The 24,004-nt window shown below is 40.8% G+C and overlaps 1 protein-coding gene across 2 annotated transcripts in view; it reads right to left on the reverse strand.

Moving 5' to 3' along the window:
- NAP1L1 (nucleosome assembly protein 1 like 1) overlaps nucleotides 1-19,978 on the reverse strand; it is a 29,630-nt gene extending 9,652 nt beyond the window's left edge. The window contains exons 1-8 of one of the 2 annotated variants that reach the window (XM_064701966.1): nucleotides 19,542-19,687; nucleotides 5,156-5,190; nucleotides 4,389-4,477; nucleotides 3,187-3,289; nucleotides 1,985-2,126; nucleotides 1,447-1,527; nucleotides 1,115-1,243; nucleotides 541-612 (exon numbers count right to left, since the gene is read on the reverse strand). In XM_064701966.1, the coding sequence (XP_064558036.1) occupies nucleotides 541-612; nucleotides 1,115-1,243; nucleotides 1,447-1,527; nucleotides 1,985-2,126; nucleotides 3,187-3,289; nucleotides 4,389-4,477; nucleotides 5,156-5,172 (633 nt within the window). In that variant the 5' untranslated portion in view covers nucleotides 5,173-5,190; nucleotides 19,542-19,687. Of the gene's footprint in view, nucleotides 1-540; nucleotides 613-1,114; nucleotides 1,244-1,446; nucleotides 1,528-1,984; nucleotides 2,127-3,186; nucleotides 3,290-4,388; nucleotides 4,478-5,155; nucleotides 5,191-19,541; nucleotides 19,688-19,882 lie in introns of those variants that run through there. The other variant, XM_064701965.1, reaches the window with a different exon arrangement.
- Between the last annotated feature and the right edge of the window lie 4,026 nt (nucleotides 19,979-24,004).

The raw sequence follows: 24,004 nt of genomic DNA on the forward strand, positions 1-24,004 counted from the left end.
CTTTCTCCAATACACGCCTAACTTATTCTAGAATTTTCCACCCAAGTTGAAAAAATCTTGAAAAAGAAAAGATCTTCAAATCTTTTCATTTACTTGATCTTGCACTTTTCTAGTTATTGTACTGCTGGCAGTAATGACAGATCTCCCAGCACACAGATTTCCTGCTACTAATGTATAGGGAGAATTTCTAAATTTAAAAATATTATAACTTAGAAAACGGTCTGATTTCTGCCAGGGAAATATATGAAATTACAGCAGTTACACAAAAAGTACCCAAAGGTATCAAAATGCAATGGTGAAACCTAAGTTATCAGCTGTTAAGGCAAATCTCATCAGAAGCTGAAGGCTAAATTCAATATACACTCATTCACAGGGTGATGCAAGATTAGCACTAGACCTTGTACTGCTTTCTCAGAAGCAGCAGCTGTATATTTTCTCATGATTTCCACAAGACAATTGGCTATCACAGACCATGTTGCTAAAATACAAATAATTTTTAAGATAACATAAAAGTAATCTTGTTTAATAAGTCAAACTAACCATAGGTTGTCCAACTTCTGAAAATTTCACTTTTATATCTTTTAAGTATTTCAGGATAGGTTCATCATGTTCCTGTAGAGAAAACACAGTGTATTTAATTTTCATAACATTCAATTACACACAGATTTAAGGCCTCACAGAGATAAAAAGCCATGTTTAGAACAAGTTTGACTTAGAAAAAAAAAACCTTGTTACAACACTGAAATACTTCCATGAACATGACCAGCAGATGGCAACAATGGCTGTTACAGAGTCCCTAGTACAGTACACAACCAAAACCCACGCTAACACCATGAACAATTTTTAGTCATGTCTAGCCACACTTTTTACATGTGTTCTATAAGCACCAAAAATTCATTAGTATCATAGAATAGGTTCAAGAAATAAAACAGCAGGGAGGTATTTCAGTACTCTGTACTCTCACTTGATAAGTTACCAGAGATGACATCCAAGCAACAGTTCCATTATTGCTCTCCAACAGACATATAGAGTATCAAAGTGTTTCCACTGCTTTCTTAAAGACACTTGGATTAATTACCAATGCAACTTTAAACGAAGCTAGACCACTGCCTACCTGAACCATATCACTGAGTAAGTCCACATTCTTGAATACTGTCAGCCAAAACTCAGGAATTCCTTTAGGGTCCTCTTTTTCTTCATCTTTTTTTTCTTCTTCAAGCTTAGCTTTCTCTTTCATTTCATCCTTGATAAAATAAAAATATTTGGTTTCCTTAATTTTAAGAGGTTCATCATAAGGTTCATCAGTTCTTTGTTGATACCAGTGTCATGTAGATGTTTAAGCAACCATTAAGAATTAGCATCATTACTAATAGCAAATAATCATTACAAACCTCTTGTTCCATGCTAAAGCTTGAGACATTGATGAGAACTAATTAAGATACTCACTGAAATTTCTTCGTCAGCATCTGCTTTCCATTCACATTCTTCTTCTGTAGGTTCATAAATGGCATTGATGATTTCACTTCGCTGGAAGATTAAACCAAGAATAGTTTTTAATTTCCTAGTCATTGCAATCAGCAATGCCCTAACCAATAAATTCCTAATCCTAAATTACACAATTAGTAATACATTAACTATCTACCTTTTCTTATGGCTCTAGAAGATTGATTCAGCAGTTAGGAGGTTTACAACACACTAAAATAAACACCAAAGTCCCAGAAAAGTTAGAGTATCATCTGACATTTGCTCAATTAAAATGAGGTTTGATATGCTGAAGTCATTTTGGTAACTATGGAACAGACTTAACTTTTCACTCTCTCAATCTTAGTTATATTCAGTTGGATGGCAAAATTGTATCAATTGAATTGAAGGTGCACATGAGACCAAAGTAATTTGGAACATGACTAAGTGTTCTGGTTTTTATAATCCCTTGCTGTATTTTAGATGAAGCTTTAAAGTACAAATCAGAGTAGCACTAAAATACCTTGTCAAATAAGGGCTGATAGAGAGCAGCATACTTTCTTTCCAGCTCATGAACTTCCTCATAGAACTTTGCTTCTATCTGTGCACACTGAACTTGAAGATTCTTGAGGGCATTCACACGTCTTTTAACAACTTTAGGCAAGCTGAAAAATTCAGTGACAGAACTGTTACCAACACTGCATTTTAAGCACATATTGATCTCTCCTTAACCAGACCCCTTGCAAGTTAACCAACTTGTACCACAACACATTTTACACTCTGCTTTAAGCTTTAGATTTAAATCAAAGCTGCAACCACTTTCACCAATGACACTGAAATCCTTAGCACAAACTCTTAAACTGAGGCTCAACCACAGTTAGAACCAGAGTATTCCAAACACCTGGGTAAATCATGAGAGAAATTTGTGCAATAAATCTTCCTTCTAAAAACAAGTTCTACATTATTAATAGGTTACAAAGTAAAATCACAGTATTGAGTACAACTAAGAAAGGTCTCACCATTAATTTGTTTGGTTTCATGAAAAAGTTCAAGACAGTTGTTATTTTTTGCTTAGATATTTACTCTTCAAAATTTGCTGCTTTGTTTCACTGAGTGCAGCAGCTAATAGCACTGTCTTTAAACACACTGTCTGACCCAAAGTGAGCCAGAACTGGTTTGCTAAATGAGCCACTGTACTACAAATGTGCAAAAGGAAAGCAATTACTGCATGCCTCATAAATGCAGATCAACTACAGAAAATTTTGGCAAGAATTTATATCAAGTTTTGATACTGAGAAAACCACATGAAGTACTGCTAATAACATTGCTGTATCAGCTAATGCTCACAGTCTAAGCATAAAATTACTATGCTAGAGACACCAGGCCTCCAAGCATCTGTCCAGTTTAAGTAACTGTTTCATGACCAAGGCAAAGCTACAAAAGAGATTCCAAGGATCAGGAAAGTATCCTAACAAGTGTGCCATACTGTAATTGCAGAGGAAAACGTCAGCCACTAAATGCTAAATATTAGCACTCTTCATGAAACTTCAAATAAAAACTCTTCAATTCTGAGATGCACTACAAACAGACTATATCAGCTTTTCTGCTGAGCAGATAAAACCACATAAATAGTGGTTTATGACCATAAACCATAGATAACACTGTTCAGAAAACATTTTAAAAGAACCATTTTAACACTCTGCTCATACTAAACCAATGCTGTACCTTTCTACATATCCCGCAGATGTTCCTACCAGACCATCAAGTCTTTCCTGAAGGGCTGCAAGAATCTGAGGATTTTGCATCATCTGCACAGTCAACTGCCGAGCTGAATTAAAAAAGAAGATTAAGTAAGCACAAAGTGCATCTTCTGGAACCAATCTTGAAAGAAAGAATGGTGCATAAAATAAAGAAAATTAGACAAGCAAGAATTACAGATGCAGAAGAACTGTTTAAAACTGTGTGAAGTCTCCCTAATACCAAAATATGTTTCTAATTTATAAAATCTGATTTCTGTCTAGGATTTCTAGAGTATAATTTCCCCTCTGATTCTCACCTAAAATAACTGGGAAATCACTGAAAATACACATTATTCATCTCTAGGCTCCTGTGGGACACCTGAATACTTACCATTTAATTACTGTAGGCCATTTAATTACTTCAGCTAATTAGTGCTCCCTAAAATTTTGCAATCCAGTTTTGAAAACACTTCTTTTGATAGATTAGCGAAGTATACCATCTTGAGAAAAATGTTCTATTTTAATGTTATTATTCTGCTTGGGCAAACTTGAAACATGGCACTATCAGCAGTCCAAGTAATTTTATTGCAGAGATTATTAGTTATTTCTCTTTTGGCTAATTGCTCTTTAGATTCCATCTGTGCCCCCACACTTCAAATACAAAGCATGAGTAAGACTGTTCAGCACTGACAAAACAAGTATTCTGATATGTGCTTACGTTATTTGTTGAGGGGGGAATAAAAAAGAATTTATTAATTTCAAGAGTGGTAACACTAAGCATGATTTGTTCTGTTCACTGTCAACTCAACAGCAAATTATTAGCAACTAATCAAAAGTAAGAGATACACATACATACATATGCACACATTAATTTTTTATACTCAAAACTTCAGGTGTGTGAAGTTTTTAAATAATCCTGTTACATATCCACAATAATCCTGTCTTTTCCAATTATACAGGTGGCTGGCACTGCATGAACCTGGTATTAAACATGACTACAATGAGTAACTGCAACTAATAAAAATCACTCAATTTGAAAGAAAAAGTCCTTGCTTCAGAACTTAAACACAATTGTCCATCTGAAATTGTTTTACCACTTCCTATTTTTTTTGCAGTAAAAACTTTTTAACACACTAGCTAGAAAGCACATATGCTTAGAAGTTTAGAAACTCTTCGTTTCAACATTACCTTTGCTGTTGGCATCTTCACCAGTTTCTTCTTCTTCTACTTCTTCAACATCCTCCATATCCTGCTGATCAAGTTCAGACTGTTCTTTGCTATTAGAAATATTCAGTAACAAGTTCATTCAATCAAGTAGTTAATTTTATAATATACTCTAAGGAGCTTAAAGAGCTCAAACTAGAGGTTATGTGGTAGAAACAAACTGTTGCATCTTTTGACCTTTGACAAGCAAGTCTTAATAGACAAACAAAACCAATTTTGTTTTCACAAAGTTTCACATTTGACAATCCCGGAACAGTTTACAGAATTAGCAACTTTCCAGAATTACAAAGTTTCTTTCTATAAAAAACTCCTTCATCTCCTGCTCTTATCAACCAGTCAAAGCCCCCTTCTGCTCCACATATCTTCCTTAAGAGTGGGTAGGATCACCTACATTATACTTTGAATGCCACAAAAGAGCACTCAAAGTATAGAAAGAACCCTACATGGAGTGAAACAATAGGAATGGGCAATATTATCTGGTTTTCCCCTCCAGAATTCCAACTAATATAGGAAGTTGACTCATGCCTTCTTCCACTTTCTTATTTACTTACAATTAAGATCACAAACCCATTTATCATGAGCAACATAAGCTTTTCTCCTCAGGTCTTGCCACAGTGCTCAAGGTCAGTGTGTAGACCCTGCCTATCCAGTATCTGGAGAGCCCAGCCATGTCAAGTACAGTACAGGACACACTCAGAGCTGCAGTAAAATCATGGACAGATTTTACTTACTTGTCTACGTCTGCCATTCTGCAAGACTTCAAACACTAGGGAAAAAAAAAAAAGAAAAAAACCACATTAGAACAGGAGCACTAGATTTCAGTTATAAACTCTATGGCCACATGCCATAATACTAAAAGAAACAAAATCATGTCAGCTTTATGAAACGTGATAAATATATATTACAGTCTGAAGCGTGGCACATCTCCGTTGCACATTTTGAGCTGTCAGTCTTTAAAACATACAGAAATTTTGAAAAACTTCATTCTGGTTTAGAACCTATAGATCTACTCACATAAACTGAAGTACCAAGTACCAGCAAAACACCATGTTGAGTTTTGGATTGTAGGACTGTTCTAATATCACTGACTGAAAATTAGTCCTAAGTATAAAACTGGAATATAACCTGAGAAAAACTGAAGCAAAAAGGGTGCTGGTAACTGTTTTATCATTTCCAGCATGTGACTGCAGACAGAACATACTTACAGCTAAAACAATTTGAGAATGAAAACGCCTTTTCGTGGCTTTACTTTTAATCCCAACTTTACAAAACCAATCCAAGTCATTCCTCAGAATAGCCACAATATTGCAACATTTTACAAAAAAAATTATGCCAGGTGCCAGGATAAAATTTTAGAACATGACCAATTCCCATGCTCAGAATGATCACAATTTTCTTAAATATCTTAGTGAAATCATAAACATATTCCATACACAGTAACTAGAAGCATTTAATATTGAGACTATTGCAAATCTTGCATACCATGAAGAACCCATGTTCTCAAATATATTATAAAATGAGTAACATTTTCTACCAGCAAAACAGTACTTGGGAGTATCTTCTCCAAAAAGATCTTTCAGGTAACTTGAAGTCTAACACAATACTATGCACAAGAAAACACTGTCCTGCTATTACCAACTGCCAGTAATTCAGGAGGCTCCAACTACCAGGAATAATTTGCTGGCCCAGAAAGCAAGGAAACCAATGCTTTAGAGTCTCCATTTTACCTGTTCTCCTGTAAGCTAAACAAATTGAAATTTCCTTCAGAAATTTCAACTCCTTACAATGCATTCAAATGGGAATTTTAGCAAAGTGTTACACGGATGTGTTCCAGAAAAAGAAAAAACTGCATTTGATCTACTGAAGTGTAACACAAAACCACAATCCCAGTAATTAACAGTCAATATGAAGAAACATCTTAGAATCTTCAGAAATAAACTCCCACATTTTATGTAAATATAATCTAAATATAGTTTTTCTGGTGTCATAAATACTTCCCAAGAATTACATAGAAAGAAGGTATCTGATGTCCTCATTTAGGACCACAATTTCATAGCGCCAAATAAAGATCTAGAATGTAATCAAAAGATTCAATTCCTTTATATGCAGAAAAACTAGAGAACCAAAGCCATCTATTTCAGAAAAATAATACAGTATTTGCTAATAAATAGGATGGGAGCACTGCTATAAACCAAAGAAAATCTAACAATTCAGTAAGAAGAATTACAGCAATATTCTTGACTCATTTTATTCAGATCACATTTGCTTGTCTTGTGATTTCAGTTTTACCCATGTAACAATTCCCTGCAACAATTCAAAAGACTCTCCTTTGAATATCATTCTCAAATATAGCATACACTGAAGACCTACAGAAACAACATACTACAATTACAACTCTCACATACAGGGCCCTGTTTTACTTGAGCAATGTAACAATTAGCATTATTTTTGATGTACACAATATTGCATCCATGAAAAATATACTACGTTTTCCTTACATGTCCGATTTTCAGCTGTTTGGATGGCCTGGAAAGGCCCGGGGTGGCCTTGGGGCAGCCCGCGTTTCAAAGGACGAGAAGAGGCTTCAGTTCTTTTCTCGGTCTCTGTGTTTATTAATTGCTTATCTAAAAGATTTTCTCTTGGCCCAACAGAGGTCTGCTCAGCAGCCAGCCATGAGCACACTCCCCTGCCCTCCGGACAGTCACCTATCTTTATACCCAAAGTTACGTGTACAATATTTATCATTTTTCCCCAATACCTTTCACCCTTCTTGCCCAGTGCACTTTTAGTAATGACCAATCCCAAAGTGCCACCATCACCACAGAAGATGGAGGAGAAGAAGAAGAAGAAGAAGGACAGGACACACCCCAATTCCTCCATCTTACTTCTCTAAACCCCCCTGTACAGAAATCCTAAACCCTGTGTCTCACCCTCTAATTAACTAATCCCTTCACCATTCACCCCGGTGAAATCCTCCTATCCTCATACAGGTGTCGTCTCCTGTGTAGGATCAAAGTCCAGCCACCAGACACTTCTGGCAACATTCCAGGACTCCCGAGCCCCCCAAGGGTGGTCTCGGTGACTCGGCACCTCAGTCCTGAGGTGCTGAGATCCCACACTTACACACTTCCTCTTAACTTGTTTTTAATGCATTTCAAGAAGACCGATAGTATTGCTGTGCAAAAGAGCAAAGAAGCACAGCTCACCTGCCTCTCATACATTTTTTCTGCAAATCCAACATAGTGGTGCTCCTTGCAGAGACCAGCAATTCCTTTCTCTGTTCTCCCTATCAAAAAACACTTTAATTGCCATAAAACAGGAGGTAGTTCTTTCAACAAACAAGAGACCAGTGGCAGCACAAACCCTGTGGTCTCTCCAAGTCAATGGGCTAGATCAACCAGCAGCTGAAACACCTTAGAGGTTTTCTGAAAGAGACCAACTTCCACAGTTCATTTCAACATTTTTTCCCAAATGAATACAAGAGTGGCTATAAACAAATGATGCCTTAAAACTATAAGCAGCATCCATCCCACCTCCAACAAGGGCCATTAGCCAATACATTGGAAAAAAGCAATGACATGGTAAGAATTCTCCCAGAAACACTTGTAGCTTTCAATTACGTTCAGCAAAAACACACTGGATCAGAAGTGCAGGTATTTGACAATGTCATAACAAATTTTTATTTCAGAAACTAGTCCTCATTTTCCCTAGAACCAGCAGGTAAGCTGATGATATCACTCAAGTTTCTCAGGTGCAATATTCAGCTCAGAGATCAGTTCAATGATTTTTCTACACTATGCAACTGTGTAGCAGAGAAAGTTTCACCAACAGTCTCCCCTTACTGAATTCCTCACTGGGCCCTTATTTTCAGCCTCTGAACAACTACTTGTCATCACAAACTTTCCTCCATCCTCTCACTGTTCATCCTCTTTCCAAGATCATTTCTGACTACGCTAAAGGCATTCATCTTGCTACAGCACCCTGTGGGACTCCAGCATGTGCCTCTCTCTCCTCATTGCAATGGGCAGTTATCACCCTCTGCTTCCTGACTCTTAAAACAATCCCTGCAAGCACTGTATGGTTTCAAATTATGGCCCAGTTTACTCAGAGAGTTTGAACAACATTCTTCAAAGATTTTTTGAAATTAAAATAGACTGTATCAAGCAGCTGTCAGCTTCAGAGCCTCCCTCCAGTGTGTTTCTCTCTCTCATCCAATTTTTCCTATTCTCCTTGCAGCAGTCTTTTTCATGTCCCATCCTTTAATCTTCCCTCCATTTTTTACACAACTCAGTATCAGAATGTACACAGTTGGAAGAGTTCTTCTGCAAACTGAGGAGATACTAGTGTCTGTCATGACAATTATCTGCCAGCTCTAGACAACTGTTCTTGAGTAAGGAGACTACAAGGCACTGCCAAGAAAACTATGCTGGCAGACATTTAGGCTAATCTGTGCAACCCACTAGCATGGAAGAGATGTAGCTGCACCACATTTTGTTTACTGTCATTTACTTAACCATAAGTTTCTCTGCAAACACAGCTCAACCGGCTAAAAAAACCCAAACAGAAACAAAAACACTGCAAAAAAGCACTGATAAAATGCATTCTTTGAGAGCAAACAACCTCCACTATCTCTGAGCAGTGCCCAGCTCAAGGTCCTGGCCTTGTCTTCACAGTTTCAAATACACTACATACCACAATCAATAAAATTTTAATAGATCTCTGCAGTATTTATTTTGCAGGATCTCCCCAGCAATAAATATTTAAATATAGAACTCCTATCAATCCACTTTCCATAAGACACAGTTCATTCATAGGTGCATTTACTTTCATAAACAGCAGCTACACCTTGGCATGTGAGCAACTAGCGTCACTCCCTGAAGCAGTGCCAGGGAGGTATCAGTTCACCAGTTGTCACTGCAGGATTATAACAAACCTGGATACACCTGGTGTGTTACTTCAAGCCTCAGTGTCTAGGTAACTGTTTTGGACTAAGATACTGTTTGGACTGTAGGAGTCCTGACTGCATGAAGAGGCTTATGAGCACAGGCAAAGGGTAGTCTACACCCCTGCATAAAGCCAGCATGCAAAAAACCTTAAAAATATAAATATACACCTTAGTAAAATATTTTATTTCCCTCTTGAAAGCTACAGTCACTAACTGTTTGAATGCAGTAGATGCATTATCATCAAATACAGAGGCACCCACTGGCTTTACTTACAATGTTTTGCTGCTCATTGTAAAAATATGCAGAAGAAAAGCAACAGTTATCTTTTCAGGGCTTGAAAGAGAATGTGTAGGAAGTTCATGCTACAAAAAGAAAGCAAGAGTACAGAAAAGCAAGCTACAGTGCAAGTTTCCTATAGGTTTCAATTAAAAACCTCTTTCATACAGGTACCTTAAGCTTGCCTGCCATCACAAGAAAGCACATTCTTTATCAAAATCAAAAGGTTGGAAGACTTAATCCAGCACTAGCTTACCCACTGTTTTGAGTGCATCCTCCAGAATTACTAAAAATTAGCAAAACTCCCCTAAAATTTAAAACTTATCAAAACTGTGTGACAATTTGTTATTTTCATTAGGCTTAAAGGACACAATCTTGTTAAACTGTCATGTTTTTTTACAAAATGGAGTTTGATACAAGCAGAATGCTCACGTGTTCATCCTCAAGTCATTAGTGAGCCTTCAGTTTTCAAGGGCTTTTATTTCTTCACTGAGTGATTTTGCATAAGTGAAGATAGAAATACAAACTCCAAGTGTTCAGTGCTTCCTAATCTTTCCTTTATCCACACAGAAACGAACCTGAGCTTGCACAGAGGCACCAGCCATGTTACAGCTAGGACAGAGGCTTTGGTGAGAAGGCTTCTCTCGTTCAGATCAGCTTTACATGTCCCAAGTAAGCACAGGCTATTAGATTACCCGGACATCCGCTGGCCTCAGGAAGGCAGGTCACAGCGAGGTGAACTCCAAGTCAGCTGAGGCAGCAAGACATTCCTGAGACACAGCTCCTCCAGCAAAACATCGGCAATTCTGCACAAGCCCCAGGGCTGCCAGGCTGACAACACATCTCAGCTGTTCTGCAGCTCTGAGCACACCACACCACCAACAGAACCCATAGCCTCCCCTTTCAGCAAACACCTCTTCCCCTTCTCTAGGCAAATTGATCACACAGGAGGACAGCTAGTTGTATTAAAAAAAAATAATCAGGATTAAGTCTGGTAAACTATTTGCAATGTGTGCAGAAACCAAAGGTGCCAGACAAATGACATCATACCAGTCAAGTTCAACTCTCACTAAAGACTGGGAAACTCAAGGGCAATACATTCACTACAAGTTACTTCTAACTGATGTTCTTGCCTAGAATTCCAGGACTTGGAATTCTTAACTTGTATTATTTCTCCTTACATCATCATCAATAAATACAGGAAACAAAAATTAAAATATTGTAGAGATCAATTAGAAAACTCTCTTTGCACATGACCAAAACAATTGTCTGGGGTATTTTGCTCAAAATCTCTAACACAAGTTTGTAACTTTAAAGAGCTCAGATGCTCTGCATAGTGATCTTAAAGGTCTTTTCCAACCTAAACAATTCTGTGAGAACTGAGTGACTGTTTAAAAAGTGCACAGTACATGGTATAGAGTTTCACACTTCAAATGTCTTGGGACTACAACCCAAAAAATGCATCACTCATTCCAAAACTGTTAGTAGAAGCTATGGTAGCAGTCACAGGGTAGGGAAATCATTATGAGAGAGAAGATCATACAGTTCAATAGTAACCAGGAGAAAATTTAGCTCTTCTTTAAAAAGAAGCAATGGAATAATGTATCAGGTTTAAAATGTCATTTTAAAAGGGAATAAAGCAGAAGACCAGGTGTTTCCTTTATACCTATGAGATCAAATTCATGCATCCATTACCACTATCATGAAAACTGGTCATGAAACTAAGGGATATTGTACCTATTACTATCCTGAGGGGAGACCTATCACTCCCTGCTACAACCCAAAAGCAGGCTGTAGCTGGGTGGGGAGTGGTCTCTTCCCCAGTGTTAACAAACAACAGGATGAGAGGAAATGGCCTCAAGTTATGTCAGGGCTTGTTTAGATGAGATATTAGGAAAACTTTCTTCACTGAAAAGGTTGTCAAGCACTGAAACAAGCAGCCTAGGGAAGTGGTGCAATCACCAACCCTGGAAGTGCTCAAAAGATGTGTTATTGTGGCACTTGGGGACACGGTTTAGCAGTGAACACAGCAGGGCTGGGTTAACAGCTGGACTCAGTCTTAGAGGAGAGGCCTTTTTCAACCTAAACAATTCCATGTTTCTATGATTAACACAGCAGATAAACATGTTAAACGGATAAACACATTATCATTCATCTTAAGGAAAAAATATGCCTTCTTAGGAAAGGTGAAGGTCCAAAAGAAAATCAATCTCAATCAAATGAGCAGAGTAGTGCACTGCTAGAACATCAACATACCACATGTGTGTAATGAAAGACTTTATCAGCCACTGAACTCTCCAGAGACAATTCCTTTATTAGTGCCGCAAAGTTATTCTGTTCACAAAAGATTTCTAACTGTTAATGCAGGAACAAAAATTGACAAAATTTATTTAAATTTGCAAATCTAGAATAGATAATTAAAATTGTCTGCCCAAAAATAAGCACAGAACAAGGGAGTATGATCTAATAAAAAACACAATACTAATATAAAAGCTATAAAGTTCTGCATAAAGAGACTAAGGAGTTAAAGGTCAGTGGAAGCAAGGAACCCAGGTGCCTCAATACAGTAACAAGAAGGTGACACTGGACTCTTGCAGTAACTCAAATCCCATCATTTTGACACAACTTATTGTGCTAGCACCAACTCATCCACTGTGTGCCAAAAACATACACAGTTAACTGCAGACATGCTAACTGGCATGGAGATGTACAGGAATCTTAAGCAGAAGCTGAAGTAAGGTGTCCTGACAAAGTTGAAAAGCCCAAGAAATTCAGACAAGAAGTGGCGTTTCACAAAACACTCAGAACAACTTGTAGCTATGCACATGAGCTTAAATATCTGAGATGGGAAGCACTCATATCATCATGTGAGAGATACATTCCCTTCATAAAGGGAACAGCCAGTTTCTCTTCTGAATGATCTTCAAGTTAGAGAAAGTAAACCCTGCTGAAAAAGTTTATTGTAGTTCTTCCTCAGCTATGCATAACCCTATACTCCCTTCCTTCCATCAATGTCTGAATGACAGTAAAGTTAAAAACTGTTGAAAGCATTTCTTTGTACAGTGTCAGACCTTCAGTTACCGAGTATCAGCAGGGTCAAGAGACAGAGGTTGTCACAGGCAAGTATCTTTTATAACTCATGAAAAGGGTTAGGCAAGTTTGAAGTTACTGTGACACTGTACTGATACATCTGGCTTATGATAATGTGGAAAAATCCAGATTCTGACTGTAGAGAACAAACATGATAAAATCATTAGAATGCTGAACCAAGTAACACAACACAACTGAAACTGCTCTTTCCCCTTCAAGTGGTATTATTTTGCATTCCCTAGTAACTCCTGAGGTAAAGTCATCAACTTCATTTGCCAATGCAACTATTTCATTAGTCCTTGCAGGCCTCTGCACAATACATGTATACATGTTACAGCATGAAAACACATTTTCCACATTTCAATTCAGAAGTGCTCTACACTTGTATGAGAATGCCAGTTGATGGGAAAAAAGTCAAATTCTGCAAAACAAAGCAAAGGGATCATATACATAAGTAATAATATTACTCAGCTATTAGTAACCTCAGGATTTGTTTTCATTCATGTAGAACACCACTGTAAGCTTTCCCCTGAACTAAGTTTTCTATCAGGAAATGAGGATTCAATCAACAAATACTGAACTCCTCTCTCTGTAGTATTTTAACTGCATTTTAGATAGTGCCTGTTTACTCTTTCAGCAGAAAAGAGCCTCCATACCAAGAAGGAGATGGACTACCAAATTACAAATTAAAATCAGGACTAAACTACATCTGCATGCTTGTCTATACTACTGACCTGAGCTCCGTGATCATGTTCTAAAAATAGGGTAATTAGCAGACAATGTTGCCTTTGTTCTGAATGCCAAGATTCTGCAGCAGAAAACTTAACAATTTCTACTTAGAACAATCTTTCGTTATTAGGTAAGTCACAAGTTTAAATACAAACCTGGAAAAATTAACAAGGATCTTTATTTTTTTTTAAAACAAACTATTTACTATAGGTTTTTATGGTTTTACTTTCCATCATGGATAATGGGAAGAACAGCAGCCATCCTAGAGGGTTGAAATCAAAGTCTTTGTGTATAAAGAAATATTTGAAATTTCCTATGACAGTATTTCCCAATACAGTTCATGTTTTCAGGTATTCAGTTCGTTAAAAAGTGGCAAAGTAATAAAAAAAAATTGTTTTTAAACAAAGTTCTTCAGGTAACAGGGTGCACTGTAACAACTTAATGAAAACCAAACTTGTGCGTGCCACAACATCAAACAATGGGAAAGAGCATTAAATGGTTGCCTAGATGGCCACATAATCAAACACAACCATACTGGCAATTACATTGCTATCTGCAAAACTCACATGCTGCAGCATTCAAGTTTTTATCCAATATGACTTCAAAAACATCTAAGCATCCTTCTGTGAAAAGAAAGTTATAAAATACTGAAAAAAATGTACATGCTTCAGAAGTGTGCTTTTTCCTAGAACATCTGATGAATGCAATTTTAAATTCATTCACTAATCAAGAAGCCACTGAAATTCCTAAATGTATTTAGCAACTTCTTTGTTAGCTTCTGTTTAGTATTTTTCCTATGGAAGCCAGGCCACTACTAGACTACCAACTCTAAAGCACGCAGTTTTCAACTAACAAGTTAGTGTGCACTAAAAAAGAACACAACCAGAACTTTAACACATTTTGGAGGCTATTGGGATGAGATGTTACAATTGGCAGTAGAGACCCAACAGAGGAATGCCCATGGTTATGGTTTCAGCCAGTCACTTTCAAATGAATACAGGTGCAGTTTAAAAAGCAATTGTAAACATGCAGTAGGGCTACGGAAGACTTGAACCATGGAACTTGAGCGCTGTTTACAAAGTTATCTCCAGAAATACTCTCTTGTGAATTTCACTCAACCTTGCCTTCAGCAGCAATACGGAAGTATGTGGTACCTCCAAAACACTGAAGATGGTGGTTAAAGAATCAAGAGGCTGTGTCATGAAGATCTCCGCAGCTCAAACATAGCAAGCATGCATCTGATAAAGCCACCCTGCACACACAAGAAACAGCATAAAGCACTATACCAGTTGATACTTTCATTCAAAGATGAGTTATTTCCAAAACTGTAGTATCACGATTCAACTACTGCTTAAAAGGGTGAGTCAAGTGAGGCAAAATAAATAGTATTTAAATCTAAAGGAACAAATAAAAAGATGCAATTCCAACTGCTTTAGAATTCAAAAGGTCAAAAATCTGCTATGTAAAGACTATATATAATGGCATGCAGTCCACTGAAGACTTCTTCTCAACATGCAAAAGCGGCAAGATCTGAAATGAATCCATGGTGACTAAAACACACAATCACAAAATACGATCATCCTGCACTTCAGTAATGTGTCCTTAATGAAAATACTGTATCCACTGCTCAACACTGAAGAGAGGAACTAGCTCAGTTAAGGGCCTAGCAACATAAATACCTGAGCAACAGAAGCTGTTCACATTTTGTATTAATAGCAATTGCGTGAAGAGCAACAAGAAATGACAAAAATACATACATTAACAAGAAGTTCAAAAATAACTGATTCAAACTTGGCTTCAATATGAACAATTTTTTTTCATGGACCCTCCCTGCATTCCTCAACTTGACTTTTCAATGTCTATCAGGTTTAACGAGGGCCTAAACTAAACCAAAACTTTCCCTCGTGGGCAAGTCATCCCACAAGAAATCTGAAAGAACTGCTTCTCTGTTCTTTGAAACACTGCATATTAAACTATAACTAAATAAAGTAGTGGATTGAACCAATTGTAGTGCAGATGGTCAGAAAAGATAACATTTATGTTTCTATCCTGGGTCTTAGAAGTCTAGGGGTTTGTCCATTTCAGATTTCAGGCACCCACTTTGTCAAACCTCATAACCACAATCTCCAACACTCAGTTAATTCTAGTATCTCTCATGTTTTGGGTGAAGGTTTCCTCATTGCTTGTTTGTTATTTGGCAGTGGTAGTTTTTTAAAGAATAAATATAAAATCATCAGTTGAATGCTTCAAAGATACAGGTACATCCAAAACCCAGCTTTTGTATCTAAAATTGGCTTTCATTGAACATAAAAATCTACCAAGGAGCAACTGGTAGTACTTTCTTCTACAGTCCTCAATGACAAGGTGAAACAGTTGATGTGCAAACTGTCTATTCATTGTGGCAAGTTAGGATTTAAACTGAGACATCACCATTGCAAGTCATGTCTGTGCAGATGTACATTTAAGCACACAGCCCCCAAATGCATCGTATTTTCCAGTACTAAAAATCTAAACAGCTTTCTATCTAGGAAAGACCTGCAGTTTAACCTTTGACAACTAGTTAGGATACAGATAATGTCTTCATTTAAGCAGATGATGCAAATTTATTTAAAATATTAATCTTTCAGGAAGTTCATATCTTTAAATATTTATATTTTAAGTAATTCTGGAGTGTCAAAGGTAAATCAGAAAACTTTTTTAATTGACTGCAATGAAGATTTAATCTGCAATATGTCAAATCTTCCTGAAAAATTAAGGTCAAAAGTTATGGCTAAATACACAAGTATATCAATAATTAGGATTTTTACTTCTGCATTAACTTTGCTGATTCAGAAAATGATATAATCATTCAGTGTAGGAAGCCCTCACACGTTGCTTCTAAATAGCTTAATTTTTCAGAAGGTCATCAAATGAATCCCCAAGCAACTTCTGTGATGCCTTCCAGGCATGTCTGGTTTTCTAGACAAATACATTATGACACCAGACCTACTCTCCAGATTAACAGTGTTGGGTGATGAGGAAATGCACTAACCTCTGAGCTGAGTGAGAATCAGCTAGATTGAATTAGCTTTAATTATAATCACTTTTGAACGCCAAGCAATTTACAAATGAAAACTGACCTGTAAGTATTAAACCCCTCATCACAACCCCTCCTTGGATTAAAGACCTACTATGAAGTTCCACTCTGTTATTTACTAGCCACCTCCCTAAGGAGAAGCTCAAAGCAATGCAGTTGCCCAGAGCAGTTGAGAAGACTCCTCAGCTGTACTAAAATAAAACTAGCATTAAAAAGTCTTGCTTCTGTTTGCAAAGTTCTGTCTTCTGTGTAAATGGCTATCTGTACCTCACAAATACCAAAGCACTCCCAGCTCATGGAAAATCCCAGAGCTGAAGTTGCACTGAATGTTTACAGGGATGCAGAAAAACAAACAGGCATTGAAAGAACACCTGCATCTCCATTTTCTGTAACCTGTCCAATTCCTGCAGTTTCCTTTAGAATCAGATCCTTAGTTAGAGATATGCCATGTTTGCAGCTGTTTCACAAGAACCTCAATATGAACTGCATTACAACTACATTAGCAAAAAGGTGAAGATATCAGAGACATGTTCATAATACCTGATGTTCTACTGGAATAAACTGGCTTCCAAAGGACTGAACAAAAATTCAAAATAGAAGATTCTTGTCTTATTTCCCCCCTAAAATTTTTCACTACTGAAATTAATATCCTCAAGCTATTTTACTCCCTGAAGGAATACAATTTCTGCCATGATAAGTCAAGCTCTTCATGTTAGCATTGCTTTAACTTTTAGGAGCCTAGTGAATAAAGAGGTTTTTATCAAATGTACAGGGTAAGCCAAAGTTTCCTCATAGATGTGGAGTTCTCTACTAGAGGACACGGCCTCAGCCTGGAAGATCCAGGTCTCACTCGGGGTTGTGAAAACTCTGTTAACAGAGGTTTATAACACCATGCCCACACCACCTTGGTTTCAGTTTCGCTTGTGCACACATGCTCAAAGCTAAGGAAAAAACCACACCACCCCTTTCCAGGGTATTTAGTAAGCAGGTCACCATAACAAGCCCCCAGCTGCTCCCAGGGATAGTTTCTGAGTGAGGCAGGCGGTAGATGATGCACCAGGATGGTGGGAGCATTGCTGTGTACCTGTAAACAGGCAGAGCTGCAGCAGATCGGGCACTTCTGAAACACTGGGCTGGCAGCACAGATGCAGCACAGAACTTCTGCGTGCTCCCAACATTCACTCCCTAGTCTGTCCAAGGCAGAGAAGGACCAGGAGCTCTGAGAAACACCAATCTACCACCTGTGCACAGGACCAACATTCTGGCCTCAGAAACCAAGAGTACACGATATCCAAGACTTGTCACAAAGCACAGAAAAAGTGGAGGGCAGTAACACTGCTAACATGTATCACTCTCACGGGACTAAGTGGGACACACACAAGCTCAGGTGTCAGCGGCCTGTTCTAAGCACTTCTATCAATGTTTCAGGTACTCCAAGCCTGAGCAGCCTCAACTTTTGTCTCGTATAGAAGCATCCAAGTCACTTAAACTTCCATGTATGTATATTTTAAATACCATGTTCCTCTAAGGATTAATATAGTTTCTGGATTTGCAAGAGACTGGAAACCACTCAGGTTGCTTCAATCAAAGTACAGTGATTCTCTCATTCTTTAAAGAGTACCACTGTAAAATGGGCTCAGCAGGAAGGCTGCTAAAAAGCTACCAACATGTTTGTCAAAAACTACCTTCAGGAGTTCACAGCCTTAGGCCTTAACTCTTCCCTCAAGTTTCATTTCATGACTGTAATTAAAATTATCAGGCACTATCTCCTGCCTGATTAATGTAGCATCTATCTACCAGCAGATGTTAAAATCCCAAGAGGTGCTGAGCAAAGGAGAGTATTTGTCATACCCTGCAGACACTATGCCCACTTCTCTGACCCTCCACAAGTGAGGTAGAACACGAAATGCTCTCACTAGAGTGAGATACACTCAAAGTGTATCTCAACAGGACTTCAAACATGTACCTAACTGCAGAGAGCTTGGAGATAAAATGTGGAAGGTGCTGCAGCGTTATTACTATCCCAGTTGCTTCAAAAAAGGTTTGTACTTTCTTTCTGCAAGCAGACGATGTCGGTTTTTTAGCCAATATTGAAAGCCTCACAAGTATTGGCAGTGTAAGGCCCCTAAACATTCAATATGGAATAGAGTATGTTTTATACATCTAAATGAATGCTGAACACAAGACAGTAGATCCACTTGTAATTACTAAATCCTCCAGGTAGTGTCTCAGCCTTCCTTGGGGACACTATTCAGGGCGATACCAGCAAACAGGCGCCCGGAGAAGCGACATGTTGAGCTCTCGGACACCACAGTACCCCGAGGCAGGGAGCAGCCCGCCCGCTGGCTGAATCTCTGGGTCCCCCTGCCAGCAGCAGAGCACAGCACACCCGCGCCGCGGCTCCGCTCGGAGCGGGAACAAGGCGCGGGAGGCGGCACAAGGCCACGGCGCGCTGCCATCGCCGCCCCGCTCCGCCATGTGCGCACTCACCGCGCGGGGCCCCGCGCCGCTCCGGCACCGAGCCCCTCCCGCGCCCTCCCCGCGCCCGGCCGGACGCTCACCCGCTTCTCCCCGCGCCGCTTTCCGGCCCCGCCGCCCTCCCGGTCCCCGGCCGCGCCGGGCGCGGCCCCGCTCGGGCGCCCACGTGTTGCGGGGCCGACCCGCCTCCCCCCAGCGCCGGCCACGCCACGGGCCCCGGCCTAGCGCGGCCCGGGCGCTCCGCGGGGCGCAGCGGAGGGACGCGCTGGAGGCGGCGGGCAGCGCTGCTCGCTGCGGGCCCGGGGGGGCGAGCAGCGGCGTGGCCGCCCCGCGGGCCGGTACCCGGTGTGGCACGGGCACCGCCGGCCCCCCGCGTCCCGCCAGCCCAGGGGCCCCGCTAGGCCGGGCCGGCATCCACGGCCTCCCCGCGAGAGAGCGGGGGGCCCAGCGCCCCCCGGGCGCCCCCCGTGCCCCCCAGACCCCCAGCCCGGGGCGGCGGCGGCGGCCGCGCTCCGGCGGTACCTGCGCGGCCGGCGGGCGGCGGTGACTCAGGAGCAGCGAGGCGGAGGCGCCGCGCGGCCGGCGGTGAAAGGACCCGCGCTCCCGCCGCTCGCGCTCATATAGAATTAACGTCACCACGTAACCCCCCTCCCCCGCCGCCCGCGTCTCATGGCAACGCGTGCGCGCGCCCTCGCGCCGCCCGCCCGCCCCGGGAGCGCGCGCCGGCCGTTGGCCGAGGGCCGTTGGGCCCGAGCGGCGGCGCGCGCGGAGCCGCCCGCGCTGGCACCCCCGGGCACGCGCCCGTGTCACCTCCCCCGGCCACGCGCCCGTGCCGCCCCCCGGCCGCGCGCCCGCTCACGTACCGGCCGCCCGCGGGCCCAGGGGAATGGGGGAACGGGCCCCTCGCCGCCGGCCAAGCCGCCAGGTGCTGCCCCGGCAGGAGCGGGGCGAGGGCGGAGCCGCCCGCCGGTCAGGGTGCGATGTACCCGCAGTGCTTCGGTGCTGCCCTAAGCCTGGACCTGGGGGCTCCTGAAGGCACCTGAGCATAAATAGAAGTTAGTCGGGCAGGTAAACTGCATTCACAGAGGCCGCAGGTGCCACAAAACCACAGTCAGTACTAGCTTACCTTGAAAAACCAAGCTGGGCACCGCGGTGGTTCAGCAGTTTCGACCGTTTCTGCCTTGGCTGGGATGAACGGCCAAAGGCAGCAACAGCTCCATCCCTCCCATTTTGCCTTGCCAGAGACTTGGTTTCCTGCCTGACTTTGAGCTCCAAACAATGCCGTTCCTAAAACGGATTCCTTTCTAGAGTTTCACTCCCATGCCCATGGTCTTGAGTAATAGCATGGAGCACACTTGGAGAAGACATCTGTGATCTACACTAAATGTAAATGTCTTTGAGACTTCCAGCTCCCCTTGGCTGGAAGGAGCCAGTGATTCCAAATACAATCAGGTGGGATGGCCAGACACAGGGTGTGATGGCATTAGAGCTGTTTGCTGAGGATATACTGCCAAATACCTAATGTGTGTTCTTTGGAATTTACCAAATTCTTCCATCTACTTGTCAAAGCAATCTGCAGCCTGAATGTATCTATTTAAATAATGAAAATGACAACAGAAAGAAAAAAAAAAAGTAGTGCATCTGCCAAGTATCTGCAACACTTTCTATATTAAGAACAAGGAAATATAAAGGATTCTATTCTGTATGGCCCCACACCAGCTTTGTTCCGGTGTTTGGCAGTAAAATCTCAGCCCCCAAAAGCAGATGTCTTTGTGGCAAATAAATCCCATCTGCAAGACAGAAGTTTATGGAGAGAACTTAAGGATGCCTTCCTATTCCCCAGCACACTGACTTTTTGAAGGTGGGCTTCTTTATATCATTCAATTTTAAATAGTTTGAAACCACAAAGCAGTAAGGAAGAAAAAGAAGGATCCAGGACAAGGACTGCACAGCATAGTCTGAGTGACAGGAATTAGGGAGAAACAGAGATGGGGATGCCACATGACTCTAAAATTAAAATACCTGTACTCCCACTTGCAACCCTTTTAAAGTTGTACTGGATACTAATGTCTTATTTATCCGAGGTGTTTGGTGCTTGGGAATATGAAGAGGGCAGAGAAGTACAGCAGGCATGTGGTAAAAATGAGCAGTCGATTGCTATTATTGCAACAACAATTATGTGCCATTACAGGCGTTCCCTTTATTCAATCAGCTAAAGTGGCAATCTGCTGTAAATAAGTGACTCACAAGGCAGTGGCTCGCCTTGCTTGTCTTTCTGACATCTGCCACCTGGCGACATGCCCAACCCTGAGGTGACACCCAGTGACCCCTGTGAAGGGCCACAGGAGAAATGAGACATGCAGAAGGCAGCAGTGTGGAGTAGAGAGCGTAAGGTAGTCAACAGCCACAGGTAAAGACTGGGCACGAGTCTAAGCTGGAAACGTACCTCTAGGTTGGAGGGAAATGCCTTCCAACCAGAATTCAGAAATGTCTTTTGGGGGTTTGAATTAGTCAAGTAACTCAGCCCCTTCTCATAAGACAAAATAAAACCAAAGTCCTTAACCAAGGGCTTTTTAGCAGTTTTGGAAGAACAACAGATATGGAAACATTTTTCAATAAGAAGCAGTTTCTGTGAACAGCTAGAAAGGGACAAAAGACAGGATATAAGGACACAGCTCTTGCTTCCACATGGCACCTGCCATCACAGATGTGTGGTACGAGGAGAAAACAAACTTACTTCTTACCTGAATTGTATGCACATTCAAACTTTATAGTTTCAGTTGTTTTGCTGTCAAATGGTTCAACTCATCCTAACATTTGTACAGTCATGAAAATTACATAAACTTTAGTAAAACTTGAGTTTTAATGGCTGATATGTTTTTCTTTGCTTTTTGTGTGTTTTCCATGAGCATGCTCTGTAACTTGTGGTTTCAGTCTGTCTGGATAGTTGAAGTACTGACTTGGAATTGCACAGAACATCAAACTAATGCCATTTTTTGCATAATGGGAATAAAATCACCAGAGAATACCTTAGATATTGACATATATATATTTTCCTTGTAAATGTGATCTTGGTTTTTTTTTATTTTTTTAATATTACATCTTGAAGCTTTTTTAAAAGACTCAGAACATGTGTGTAAGAAACATTCAGGTGTGGTCACTGAGTGCACAGAGAGCCATCGTTTTCTCCCAGTTGGGACAAAGAGCCTTGACAGAGGCACTAGGAGAATTGCCCTATGGCATAGAAGCTGGGATGTGTCTTCTGGAGACAGTGACTTGAGGTCAAATTGCTGCTCCAAATCAGCAGAAGAGTTTGAATGAGGTCCCTCACTTGCCAGTTGAGTGTCTTACACATGGAGCTACACAATGGCAGGACTCTGAGCTCTGCCTCAGTGCCTAGCACTTATCAGGAATGCTCCCTTTGCATCCTGCCCCCAGAGCTTGCATCACTGACTCAGTCCTTGCCTGTGGAGGGGGGCTCCAGCAGAGGCTGTCTCCAGGAGCCTGAGGGCACCCAGGGACAGAGCACAGCTCTGGGTTGGTACATGGAGGCCCCTAAAGAAGGTCAAGCACTGATTCTATTGCAGGAGGCTAAACCAGTATTTCTGTAAGAGCCTGTTGCAACAGATGGGTTTGGCACTGGGATCCAGGCTCAGTCCTGCTCAGCACAGCATTCAGCGTGCTTGTGCTGCATTCAGGCTGCAGCCAGGCTAAAGCGGCACTGCCTTAGCTCAGAAAAATGTGTTGGTCATGAAGCTTAGTATGCTTACTTCAAATCAAGAACTCCACTGTGGCAGGTGATTCCTTGACCATTAAAGCTGCTTTCATTCTCTTTTGTACTACCTGAAAAATGCCAAAGATCCTTAGTATGAACCTGGATGTGATTACCTGAACACCTAGACACCCCTTCAGACTACTAGGCAACAGGCTTGGCACCTAACATAGGCTCAGTTTTACAGGATTCATGTCCTGCTCAGCACTGCAGACCTGCAATGTATGAAAAACTACAACTACGCATTTTCTTCTGATCATGGCAGATTTCAGAACAGCTCGCCCTGAGTGTTTTCCAAAGGACCAATTGTCCAAGGTTACCCTCTCCTGAAATCTGTTGGCAGATGTGGGCACTGAGTCACAGCAATGGATGATATAAGTGCTCCTTGTGTGCTTGTGTCTCTGGTAGCTGGCTGAACTGCAATCACCATGGAAGTTATCATCAGTCACTGGAAATGAGAACACTCACTGAACTATTTACAGAGCAAAAACTCCAAGTGTCACAAAGAGATGCCTTTTCCTTGGTACAATCTCAAACCTGTGTGGACGTACTAGGTTTATCAGTACACAGTGAAACCAGAGAATCCAGAGTATTCCTTTAACAAGATGAGATTGCTTTTGTGTGGCTAAAAGCAATTCTTTCAACTCTCACTGGATGATTATTCCAAATTACATGGCCAGACAATGAATGACACACCACAGAGCTGGTTAGTTTTTCTATGTATTGTTTACTTTTTGAGGAGCTACTTGTTCTATTAAGGAAAACACATCATCCCAGAAAGCAAGTCAGTTTAGAAACAGTGCCACAGGCAGCATAGAAAGTTCTGCTGAGCTAACACATGGCAAATCATGCAAATCCCCCCGTAGAGCTGAGTGAACAGCTCTCATAGGTTTCTGGTTTGTATTTACTTCTGCTTTTGTGAAATGAGTGCAGATTTTCCCTCAGGGAACACAGGGGTAGCAGCAAACTAAAGAAATACAGTGTGTGTAACCTTTGACATATTGTAATAAAAGACAAATAAAAATTACATGGTTTGAAAAAAAGTGAAATGCTGAAAGAAGACTATACACTTTTTGATACAATAAACCTTTAACATCTTTAATTTTTCAATATTTTTTACTATCTAGGGACTAAATTATGACTTTTTCTTACATTAGAGGGATTGCTCATGGATACAGAAGGTATAAATTAAAATTAACAGAACGAAAAAAAC

The sequence above is a fragment of the Zonotrichia leucophrys genome, chromosome 1A, assembly GCF_028769735.1.
Source record: "Zonotrichia leucophrys gambelii isolate GWCS_2022_RI chromosome 1A, RI_Zleu_2.0, whole genome shotgun sequence".
In the NCBI taxonomy this organism is placed as follows: Eukaryota; Metazoa; Chordata; class Aves; order Passeriformes; family Passerellidae; genus Zonotrichia; species Zonotrichia leucophrys.